This window comes from Capsella rubella, unplaced genomic scaffold (genome assembly GCF_000375325.1).
Source record: "Capsella rubella cultivar Monte Gargano unplaced genomic scaffold, Caprub1_0 scaffold_2, whole genome shotgun sequence".
Classification (NCBI taxonomy): domain Eukaryota; kingdom Viridiplantae; phylum Streptophyta; class Magnoliopsida; order Brassicales; family Brassicaceae; genus Capsella; species Capsella rubella.
In genome coordinates, this window is record NW_006238922.1 from 10,233,444 (window position 1) to 10,246,430 (window position 12,987).

The 12,987-nt window shown below is 31.4% G+C and overlaps 2 protein-coding genes across 2 annotated transcripts; both read right to left on the reverse strand.

The window, feature by feature from the left end:
* Positions 1–776: 776 nt before the first annotated feature.
* LOC17896239 (leucine-rich repeat extensin-like protein 1) lies at positions 777–1,785 on the reverse strand. The gene is given in 2 exon segments (XM_006302913.2): positions 777–1,452; positions 1,454–1,785. Coding segments are annotated over 2 exon segments (564 nt in total). The 5' UTR covers positions 1,514–1,785; the 3' UTR covers positions 777–948.
* Positions 1,786–2,746: 961 nt separating this feature from the next.
* On the reverse strand, positions 2,747–3,963 carry LOC17894583 (chaperone protein DnaJ). The gene is made up of 4 exons (XM_006302851.2): positions 3,643–3,963; positions 3,494–3,558; positions 3,341–3,397; positions 2,747–3,252 (listed from the first exon to the last, which is right to left on the reverse strand). Exons 1-4 carry the CDS (start codon positions 3,836–3,838, stop codon positions 3,064–3,066), a joined length of 507 nt encoding a protein of 168 aa, XP_006302913.1. The 5' UTR covers positions 3,839–3,963; the 3' UTR covers positions 2,747–3,063.
* Positions 3,964–12,987: the final 9,024 nt, after the last annotated feature.

Genomic DNA, 12,987 nt, shown 5'->3' on the forward strand with positions numbered 1-12,987 from the left:
AATATATTTAGTTTTTTTTTTTTTTTTGAAAAAATATATTTTAGGTTTTAGATATCTTGAATCATATACATGTACATATATTAATGTCGATGATATCTTTGAATGATGTATTAATAGAGAATAATTTTCTTTTTTTGGCCAGATAAAGATAAATTTAAAAAAAATAAAAGTAGAAGTCATAAACATAAAACAGGTGAAATTGTTTACGAACATGTGAAATTATATGATAGATCAACAGACATGTATAATAATTGAAAAACTAAGTCCAAAATTCTGAACAGAATCCTGAAAACTACAATATAAAAAGAAGAATTAGCATAATGCCATAATAATAAAATAAAAAAATAAAGAAAAATTATTGTTGTAGTTAAGGAAATCACATCGTCTTAACGTTCTTTTCTGGACCTACGTACGTTTTGGTGAAAAGTAGTTTTCTCCCTCTGGCTCTCATAGGTCAATTAGCATAACTTGAAACCTCTAGTTTCAATAAAACTCAGCTTTTAGTTTAGTGTTTTGATGATAACCCAAAAAACTATGGTTAATTAATTTTGACTTTTTCTTGATCTCTTTATCAATGTAAATGCTCTTTAATTAATTTTCAACTTCTTCATCTGAAATCCCCTACCTAATTAAATTTACTTTGTTCCTAGCCAGAATTATATATAAATGTCTCTTTTTAGTTCTTGCAGTTATAACTTCTATTTAAAGAATATATTTTTTTTCAAGAATCAACCATGTCCACTTCCTATAATTGATGCTTCTGCCAACATTAAAAATAAGTTAATTTGCTCATATTATATAATCAAATCTCATTATAAATTTTGGTACATAACGAAATATATATGATGAAACATAATTGATCCTAATTTCAAATGATAAATTAATACACAATCGATACTTGTCTCGCATAATAATTAATTAAGAGTTTGACCGAACAACGAAGCATCATTAGTTCATCTTCATCAAGAAACTCATAACTCCAAACGCGATCAGTCCCGAGAACTTCACCACCGTGAAGCTTATACCAGCAGCCGCTCCAAACTGCTGATCAACGGGATACAAGTCGCCGGGTGGACCCGTCATGTATATGTAAGTAGACGGAGGTGGCGGGCAGTAAGTCTTCTTCGGCGGCGAAGGAGGTCGCGGCGGTGGAGGACAAGCCGGAGAAGGCGGTGGAGGTGATGGTGGTGGAGGTGAGGGAGGAGGAATGTTTTGGAGACATGGTGTACATTTTATTGGATCTTCGTCTAGTTTTCTATTGGTTGAAGAAACTGCGGCGGCGTTTATGATCATTGGAAACGTGAGAAAAGCCATCACCGTGAGTATAGTGACCGTGAGAGCCTTTGTACGGTGAAGTGTCTCCGGCATGCTGAGAGAATGTTTGTCTTCTCGTCCCGGAGAGGATCGAATAAAGAGAGGTTTGGGAAGATTCTCTGGTTAGACGTGAAAAGAAAGAGAAAAAAAAGAGATGAAAAATTTGGTGAGGTGGTTTGTTTGGTAAGAGGGGTTGCATGGGACTGATATACTTCTTCAAGACTATATATTTATGTCTTGATAATTATACAAAAATACTTATAATTATACAAAAACACTTTACAAACATGCAAGAATAAAAAAGAGAAGAAGAAGAAGAAGAAGAAGAATAAATTCTATTTTGTGAAAATGGCTTTTACATGTGAGTTGGAGCTTAATTCAAGGGGTCCCGTATGGACCATATAAACATATGATCGTGTTACATCGAAAATAATAATTAAGTTTAAACAGTAGTGGAATTATTAGCCTTTTAATCCACCGTCGTCCACTAAAATAAAATAAAATAAAATATAAATACTACTACACAAAGTTTTCAAATTATTTGCTACCAATAATAAGAACGTCGATGACACAATGATTGATCGTAATCTGGTTTCAATAAAGTTTAAATGCGTATAATATGTATCACTGTGTGACAACTTGTGTTGTGTACGTAACATCGTTCGTTCGTTGTTGAAGTGAATTAGACGCATCTTCTAACATTTTTATTTTTTTGTCATCACGCATCTTCTAACATATAATCATGAAAAGTAAGGCGAAGGATCTGCGATTAATAATATAGCTTGGAGTTGGTAAGTTGCAGTAGATTAATATACATGACCATCTTTAATTAGTGGTTTTCCTCTAGTAAATCCACTTGGACATATATCCCGAAAAAAAGTCGAAAAAGAACCAGATAAATACTATTGTATATTTAACTAGGATCCAATTCTACTAATGGGATTCTATATTTCTTTGTTGTTGTTGTAAAACTCTTAAGTAACATTACAAGAAGAACAAATAATTTAGAAATGAGTAGTGTACACATTGAGAGTTTAGTAGGGATTCAAAGACTTGGTATAATAAACTGTATCTCATAACTTTATTTCTTTTGGTTACCATTGCACATGCAATTGGAGAATATAATTATTGAATACGTTGACTCATTATAATTACAATAAATTTAGTATTACGGCACCGACTACAGTACTAATAAGATTTATTCACCGATATATAAATTATAACAAATTACGTAAACTTTAATTCTCTTATCTATGAAAAGAATATTATATTAATATTCTAACTAAGATCGAAAAGATTGTGTAGATACATTACATTGACCGACTCAATGGGCCAGAGTAAGGGCTTGTGGCCCATATTAAGGTTAAACAGAAAACCATGGTTGGGGCACTCTATATGTTTGTCATTGCTTAATTTGTTCCTTTTTTCTTGGTTAAAGATTTTCAGCAAATGGCATTCTTTGATGTATGAAAAAAGTTGTCACAGTACAGAAGCCTTAGAAAACCGCAAATTTACAATGCTTCTTAAACATACGTTGTTCCCCTAGCAAAATTTTTAGACAACAAAACGTGAAAACCCTAACGTGGATCCTATTTCTTGTACCAAAAGTCATCGAGGTGTGGAGATTTTGAAGCTAGTGCTGTCCATGGTGTGACAGTGATACTTCGTTAGTCACGGGTTCGAGTCTCCATGAAATGCAAATCAAAATATGATGGATTCAAATTCTTGCTCTCCCCAAATCGATCTAGTTCAGTAGCTGCTTTGAGGATAGTAGTCAAAGCTCGAAACCGGTAGAGACATCTGTGAACGCCAATCAACCGGTTGGTTTAGGTCGAAATTCATTTCCATTGACTGGTTTTGGAACAGTGGTTCTGATTGGAACTCACAGACCATGTCATCGACCATCGTCTGTAGCTCTTCCAAGCTGTATTGCTTCTCCTGCACGCCAACATTACCACACCGTTAACGTGTGCGAGAAGAAACAAAGAAAAAGATTGCCTAATCAGGTGCAGCAGTTGAGATTTACCTCTCTTCTAGTTTGAGCCATGAGTGAGATCATCTCTTGAGCAAAATCAAAGTATCCCTTCAAAGCGAAAAACAAAAACAAATCAGCTTTTTGTACTGAATAAACCAGTTTCTGATTAGGAATATCTCAAAATCGCAATTCAAGTAACCATACCTCATCTTCACAAGAATCATAGAGTCCAGCATCATAAAGACTTCGTTTCTTCTGATCCGACAGCACTAAAACATTCCAAACAACAATGTCAGTGAGTCGGACAACAACAAGAAACCTCAAAGCAGAGTCTTGAACAGATCTTTAGTTACCTGAATAAGCTTCTTGAATCTGCTGGAACCTTCGTTTAGCTTCCCCTGATCTAAAAGGATCTTTCGTCCACCGATCAGGATGCCATTTCATAGCAAGCTTGTGATAAGCCCGCCGTATCTGCTCCGCCGAAGAATCAACGGCAACGCCGAGAATCTCGTAATACGACGACAACGACTCCTTCATGCCACCATCCATTGTTTACGTATGTATACTTAAATCTCAAAGCATTACACTTATCAAGAGATGATTTGTTGTAAGCTTTTTGAGGAGTTTATATAAAAACAGGAGTTGAGTTCCGATGGCGGTTATATGTAACAAGATTCTTTAACAAAAAAAAAAAAACAAGTTCTAGAAGCTTTCGAGGTGACGAATAAAATATCTTGTCTCAAGAACGTTCGCGAATATGGTAACGAAGGAAGATATTATCCACACAACCGTTTAGATATTTTTACATTGGGCGGCTGCTATCAAATGGACGGTCACGTCCATGATCATGACATGACACGTGGGTTTAAATAATGGCAAAATACTTTTACTTGTCGATTCAGACAAGCAAGTAACGCTTCTGCGCACAAAAATCGCGATGAAGTGAATAGCACAAAGTTTTTTTCTTATTCAAATCTGAAAAGTTACTTAAAGAAAACATGTTTCAACCATTAATTAAAAAAAATTGTTGTTAGAATGATTTGCTTTTCTTTAAAATAGTTACTCAGAAATAGTATACCAAAAAACAAAAAAGAAGTTTCTAATAGTAGTTTTAGTTTAGTCTCTTTTTTTTTTTTTTAGTCTCTTTGCATTGCATAAGATAAAATAAAATGAAATGAAAAAAGATTACTATAGTTTTATCGTAATATTACTCCATTTACTAATACCAAAAAATTGTATTTATATCTCTTCTATCATTATTTATTGTTTTGTTTCGTCAGATCAAAACTATTGTTAATGTACAAAAGTACATTATTAAAAGTGTTCACAATGAGTATAATAGTTGGGCTAATGGGCCTTGACAGACGCAGCCTACCTTATTCTTTTTTGGTTTGACCTCAGACGCAGCCTACCTAACTCGATCAAAGAAGAGAGGTGTTGTTAGTTGAAACTGACATCAAAACACCATTGGTAGTTGTAAAATGCAATCTTTTGTAGGCCACTACTCTTTCCCCCCCCCCCCTCTTTTTGTATTATTGATTAATGTGTTGTGACTAATATATGTATGCATTAGAATCATATATAATGGGTTTGGATGATATATTAGTATCGAGATATATCTTACATTGGAAATATAGAAAATTGTTTGACTATTATATATAAAAACATGAATCAATTCACTCATTGCAATTTGATTATGAATTAAACTTTTTATAAAATTTAATATATTCTTAGAGCTTATACATTGTATATTGTCTCACTAATCTGGTTGATTTACTCCAATAATTAATGGCACAAATAAGTTTGTTAAATTAGCTAAAAAGAAATTATCTTGAGAGGTCTTGAAGATTTTCTTGAGATCCATTGTTAGAAGAAAAAAATGACTATCTCAAAGATGCGTGTGGATTTCAGATCAGAAAATAAGAAAAACTTTACTAGTATATAAAATAGATAGATTAAATCCATTCATTGCATATTTTTGAGTTGAAAGTCTGTGAAATTTAACAATTAGATAAATCAAAATATCAATTATTAATTCTAAAGGTAACTTTCTAGTTTCTATTCATCTTCACTACATATATATTTTTCAAGAATTTACTATATTTAATACTTGAAAAAGATACTTCACTATATTTATTACATGAATATGATAGTTCAGTCTCTTTTTCAACTAGTAAATTAATATATAACAAGTTAAACAATGTTTCACTTTCAGACATTGCAAAACAGTATTCGATCACTTCTATTGCATGTAGTTCAATTACTCAAATAAGACCGCGCAAAAGTTCAATCTTATGTATCAAAACTTTTTCTTTGAGTAGTAATTTTGAATTATCACTATGTATGTTTTTCATGTTTAACCAATGAAACTTCTTTGGTATTAAGATTTCCACAGTGTCGAAGTGTTTTATTTGGATGAAACGGATGTGAAATATGAAACATGGGAAAATTGGTTTCAGCTTTCTTGGCATAGGCACATACTCGGAGCTACCTTACGATCGATGTTGTTCCATCTCGATCGGTAATGTTTTATTTGTGCTATTCAACGATGATATTTCTATACCTTTAAAAAAAATATATATATATAAGTCATCAACTACTTCTGCCTTGCTATCATGAAAAGGGAGAAAGATGTGGTAGTTAGAAAATAAAACAAAACGTATAAATTATAAATTTCGGAAACATTAACAAAAATATGCTAATATATTGGGAAAATTACAAAACTAAGTTTTATACGTATTATATACAACCGTAGCTTTCTTGGTGTCGTTTTTATTCTTCTTTAGTTATTAATTTATTTATTCATGTTCGTTCTTTAGTTTGTCGGCTTGGCATATATCGTATTCTTGAACTTACTCAGAAATTCTAATAAATTTAGATGATCAGATTAGTTCAAATTGTATAACTTCACGTAATAATTTTTAGGAAGTTTTATTGGAACAACGTTGTTTTATTATATTATATTTAGATGATCTGCATGCATATATATACAATCTTCCAAAAGACAAGGTGGGGAGTCCCTTGAACCTACCCCGTCGAGATCCAATATAGAAAATATATGCGAATCCATCGAGCTAGTTAAAATCCAAATGAAAAAATGACATGACACATTAATGATACTTAAATAAAATTTGTAAATTAAAAGTAACGGTGTGAAGACATGAATCACGCGTCGAAGACACACCTACCCGAAGATCGTCTTTAGAGAGTTGTGTAGACAAAGAGACAAACGATGGAGATGCGAGTTTGGTTTGGTTTTTAGGTTTCCTTTTTTTTTCCGGGGTTGGTAGTGTTTGAGGTCCATATGCATCGATCTTAATTAATTCCGATCCTCTTCTTTTATTTTTTATTTTTCTTTATTACAAATTTTGTCTAAGTATTCTCCACTTCGTCGACACACCATGCACATATATAATTACATGTATAACTAAGCCCCAGCAAAGTTATTGAATACAGTGCAAACACTTGTCAAAGGAGCAGTCCCGATCTGATTCCATCTTCTCTTCGTTGTCTGCTCGACCTTGGCTTTGGCTTATTCATCAACACTTTTTGAAATTTTATTTAAATCACAAACAACTTAGCTCTACGGACAAAATAAACACCAAAAATATATGCAAACTTCACTCCTTAATAAAGTATATAACGACTGTTTATATAAATAAAGTATATAACGACTGTTAATATGCTCTACTTTTTTTTTCTGTCTAAAAGTTTTGAGAAATCCCCATCTTCAGATAAACTAAAAACAATATTAGTAGTTAAATTAGTATAATATAATAACATGGCTACCTTTTCATGTCATCATGATATATGTACCATATGAAATCATGCATACATATACATACCTGTGCATAGTTTTGCGTTCTGCCGATTCAGATAATTACATGTATATATGTACATTAATTTGTTCTATAGACGTATATACACATAAGCGTACGTATATATTACAGTCAATAGAAAAAAATTCGCCCTCTTAACTGAATCAACCAACTGCTTTTCAACTACATGTAATTTTCTATATGTCGTTGGGTTTTTTCATGTAAATAAATATCATCAGAAATCTGCATGCCTATAATAAAATTTAGTTTTATGCACAAGAAGTACATCCGTATGTATATGAACATCAAATTTGAATATGTGTATGTGTAAACAAAAGAATCCTCAGAAATCTAAAAGTTGATTGCATCGTTTCCGGATGAGCAATCAAAATTCGATACCATAGTATATATATAAATGATAAGATCAAAGAAATTAAGGAGTTATGAAGGGCATAAAAGATAAGGGTTAGGAAATTGTAGAATTAGGGTTTTGAAGGGAAGATCGAGACCAAGGTCGAACAGACAACGAAACAAAGATGAGAACACATAAGATTGCTCACTTTGACAAGTCTAGCATCGAATCCAATAACTCTTCTTCTCCATCTTCTGATGATGTCGACCACATATATATATATACCCCCATCCCAATATTATTATTCTATATAATATCGTTTTACCAAACAGAGAGATATTTTTATGAAGAAGGAACCCTAGCTACTTATAGGAGAAGATGTAAGAATATTGGAGGAGGAGAATCCACGCAACTAACGATGAGTTACGACAAAACTAAACTTGATGAAACATCTGGAGTGGAGAACCTCGCACGTGTCACCCAATCACTCGATCGAACTCTTTGGTTTTGGTTTATTGACTCACGGGTATCTCGTACGTGTGCATGCCTTCGTGTGTGGAGCTTCACACACACTGTATACGTAACATACTGTAGCGTACCTACCAACGTCAAATGTAAGAAAATAAAGATTCGACACCTCCCCATGTGCGAAGTTATAACTAGATTTTGTATGTTGACAATTCATATATTAGTATCAAAATTTAAGTCACCATATATATGAAATTAAATCGAAATAACCATATATGTTCCCCCAATTATATTGATATCTAACTTCTACTGATATAAACATAGCTACTGGCCGTGAACATTATCATTGTTTTATGAAAGTAATAGATTTCGCGTAAATGTATGTGTTTTACAAATCAGACAAATCATACTCTCTGATTTTGTTTTTTGTTTTTTTTTTTGGTGTGTGCATGGCATGGTAGACTTTTATTTCGTTTTGAGAATCAGTGTACCATTAATTTAGCTTTATTTGGAATGTTACTGTAGTACCGTTAATGGATAGTACAATGATGAACTTCAATAATTCTGAGATGAGTTAATTCGTCTGGCTCTGTAATCCTTTTTCTTCGGTATGTTATCTGTGTTTTGTTTCATTTACGTTCGTGTGTGTATGCTTATTTTTTATTTATTCGATTGAATAATTGAATGTGTAGTAATTAACGAACACAAAATTAGGTTTGGTTAACGAAAAACACATTTTCCTATACAAAAAAGGGAAGTAACTAATAATATAGGTTCGGTAAATACTAACTCATCATGCTGGTTCAGATTATTAATTTGCCAACAATATATATGCATAAATTAGTTAAGTGACACAAAAAAGAAAAGAAAAAGGTTACTAATGAATCTCATCCGCAGTTTCCACCAAACCTTGTTGTTGAAGGACTCCAAGTTTTCCCTACCTACCAATTGCGAAAGCTTATTCCAATTCATATAAAAAAACCAGCCTATATATATATATTTTTTTGTTTTCTTTCTCATTGTACTTCATTATATTAAATCTAACTAAAAAACTTTTGTTTAAATTTTGTATTCAATGAATTTTAATTTTTTTTTAACATCGGCTATCTATCACATTCATTACTAATTTACTATGGACAACAAATTTGGAATTCAATTTCATGTTAATGGTCGATATATTACACTATATTACTCCCTCTTTCTATTTTATTAAATGTTTTAAAAGTTGTTTTTAAGTGGACATTTTACAATTTTTTATACAAAAAAATAAATACATTTATATTATGCAATAACTTTTTTGAGAGGTTGAATTGTTGTAAACTAAATTATTAGTTGATACGTTTTACCCAAAAATCTTCTAAAATGGGACATAACCAACTACGCGATGTTAAAAGGAAATTTAAATCGAAAGCATATCCAAAACATGACTGAAAAAGAATCATTATCTTTGGCCAAATATTTTTATAGTTTTTATTGGACTACAATTTATACAAGTTGGTTCTATATTCTTGTTGTGACCAAGTGCCCCAAAACTAAACAAGCTGAAATTAGACCAACAAGAATAATACTAATAGCTATTGGGCCTTCAAGCTAATACACAAACTAAGCCCAATATCCATAACAAGTGCATTATATATTCTGTACATGATCCATTTAAAAAGTATCAATTTCGTCGAAACCATGCAATATCAATAGTGAGTTCAAGATAAACGAGTAGGTGAAAAAGACCTTAGTGAGACCATCAAATTAATGTGTTGCTGCTCGATCTGAATTTGAGAATGAAGTGTTAGGTCAAAAACATAGACTCGTCGTGTTTGGACCGTCTGGTTATTACATTGAATACACGAACATATATAAACAGCTTTAATTGACTCGAGAATAAATATTGAGTGCAATAGAAGAAAACACAATATATATTAATCAGTAGCTTAGAAAATTGTCCCATTTACATTTCATTTTCTCCGTCTATAATTAAATGATATGTGTGTGTTACACGCATTTTATTTATTCTCTCTAATAAATACATCAAATAAAATTTCAACATTTGGATTATACATGATTAGCTAGGGGGCTGGGCCTATAGCTGCGTTACTGCGTACTATTTTGTCAATCTTATATATTTCCCAAGAAATTACTTTCTTTGTTATTTTCCTTCCTCGTTTGGTCAATTCCAAATTTCAAATGAGAGTTGTTAATTCAATATCTATATATGCATAGTTGCATTACATAGATAAATAAAAAAGCATGCATCGGGTGATATTTGGTGTGAACTTATAGTTATACCATTCTTTACATTCACGTCTGTTAATAAAAATGCGTGACACGATCCATTGCCATACCATTTTGTTCCCATCCCTTTTCATTTTTTTATATATACTTTGTTATTTTAAATCAGATTTGAAAAAGAATATTTTGTATATTTTATTTTGTCAAGATTCATTATGCATTTATCGGAACGGACGAAGATGGGAATTATATCAGAGCAATTTGGAATATATTATGATGGTTAGAGAGGTTGCTATATATTAAAATTGACACCATGTAATGATGTAACATATCTATCCATATTAAACTTTAGATTAAATTACAACGGATGTCAACAAAAGTGACGAGATTCCACGTATAGCTTGTCGATATATGTATATTTGTCAATTCTTTTTATTTTAGACTATTATCAATATTTTTATATAAAGCTTGTAGTTTATGACCGTTCGAATTAATACTAATTTTCTATATAAAGTTTATTCACTAGTATCTTTCTTGTTCTTATGCATTTGCTAAACAACAACACTATATATTTCATAATTAGTGCACATGAAAAATAAAAGAATAGAGAAGAATCTCCCAATCTAAGAAAATAAAGTGATATGAAATGCACGGTGAGATAAAATGAATTAAAAAAAGAATCATTGTTAGAATGGACTAAACCAAGCACATTAATAAGTTGTGGGCAATGGCATTAAATCATAAAATATTTTTTAAAAATCTGAGAGTTCATGATTAATAGAACGGAAATTAGGTACAAATGACTAGAAAACAGATTCATTATGTGGAGATGAGTTGGAGACTACACACAATTACAATGGTGTAATGTTCTTGGTTACAATGAAGTTACAATATTATTTTGTAAAATGTAAGAGACTACAACAACTTAGATGTTGTACATTGAACTTGAGAGGGTAAGAGAAAGAAAACAAGAAAAGTAAATGGGTTATGTCGGACCGGTTCTTTATCTCGTGCACAATGCACAATTCACTAGTGGAATGTAACATCACATGAGAGATCACGCCTCAATTTTCATTTTCTTATAAACCATGTTGCCAATAAATTTATAGTACTAGTGCTAAGTGCTAACAAAAGGAATGGTTCTCATTAGGGTATTTTCTTTTTTCGCAATGGCAGCCGCATTATTAATACATGTCTTTGAAATTTTGTAAACTTCTTAATTAGGTTTGGATTTTACATAAACATACACACACTCCATTTATCATAGCTTTAAATCTTATTGTTTGTGAAATGAGAAATAGGCTTTTCGATTAGTCGTAGAATGTAAACATAAGTTGTTTGCCCTTTCAGATAAAAGAGTCACAGACGAAATGAAATAAAACTATCTTATTGTAACATTATGATGCATCACCTTATTATGCATTGTAAGCAATTTGGTGTATACATGATGATGCTGACGATGATGAAAGGTTTGTAAATATACTATACTATATTACACATAGATACAAGATTAATTTTATAAAAATACTTAGCACATAGTTAATCGGAGACATATAATTGGATGAAGGAAGAGTTGGAGAGGAAACCACAAGGTGGGTCCAATAGCACACCCTGAATTTGACGCAGACATTTTTGTTTATGAATCAAGAATATGAAATATCCATCAATTTTTAAGAGGTCCATTTCAGACATTAACTTCGAAACTAAGGTCAAACCGAAAGTGTAAAACTAATAATATCTTTTGGCTTCGCAGCAATTAGACAGATATTTGTAAAATGAATGATAAACAATATTCCACAATTAGCTTTCTTTAATGGCGGTCTGTCTAAGATAATTACTACTAGAATGACCTTAAAAGATGTACAAGAAGAATACGAGGATTTGCCTTTATTTGTATATGTGCATGAACTTTAGGGATCAAATATCATATCAAAAGTGTAGAAACGCTAAACTCTTGATCTGTTCATGGACCAAAGAGGGTTCAATTCTACAAGTAGTTTGGTTCAAAATTTTTTTTTTTACCCATTTTAAGAAAATCTATACACGACTGACTTTTGAGCTTATCTTTCTTTTCTAAGAAGTAGAAATGAGACTTTAAAAAGCAAAAGAACATTAACAAAATGTAAAGGTTACACATATGTTTTGTGTAAATTTCTTAAAAATCATTAGAACATGTAACTTTTTTTACATATATTATGATTAGAGGTTGACAACTGACTCAGAGAATAATAAAAATCTGGTATTGCCTCACTACTCATTTGCAAGTATTTCTTTTGTAATGTAATCACACAATTTAGTATTGTCGATTTAAAAGACCGTAAACTTGTGGTCTAATTACTCATATAGTTGTCGAAACCTTTTTAGAATCAGAATACAAATGACTAGTATCTACACTATAACGCTACAAAATTTTGTCTAAACCAAATTATACTAAGTTATTCATCAATCTCTAAAGATAATATTAAATCCTAAACAATTTATCTATATGATCTAATGATCTATATTTATTATAAATGCGCAGCAACAAAACTACATAGTAAAAGTACAAAAACATCAGTTTAGTGCGAAAATCACAACCATCTATGCGATTATAATGACCTTATCTGGTCGACCATAAAAAGTTCAAGCTAACAATCTTTTTTATATAAAGTATAGAAAAGTTTTAATTAAGACAAATTAGAAGAAAAAAATAAAGATCCGAAACTAAAAACGAGATGGTGTCTTCTCACCCACCTTATAAAATATGTTTTAATAGACAACTTATCATATTTTGTCAAAACAGAGTTTGTATAAGAAAATAAAAACAAAAATATTCAATCAAATATGTAGTTTGG

Bases quoted from the DNA above. Each gene is read 5' to 3' on its own strand.
- LOC17894583 (XM_006302851.2), bottom strand. From the start codon at position 3,838: ATGGATGGTGGCATGAAGGAGTCGTTGTCGTCGTATTACGAGATTCTC. The intron at 3,559-3,642 runs GTAACTAAAGAT...GGAATGTTTTAG, and splicing joins GATTCAAGAAGCTTATTCAG to TGCTGTCGGATCAGAAGAAA. The intron at 3,253-3,340 runs GTAAATCTCAAC...GTTGGCGTGCAG, and splicing joins TGGCTCAAACTAGAAGAGAG to GAGAAGCAATACAGCTTGGA.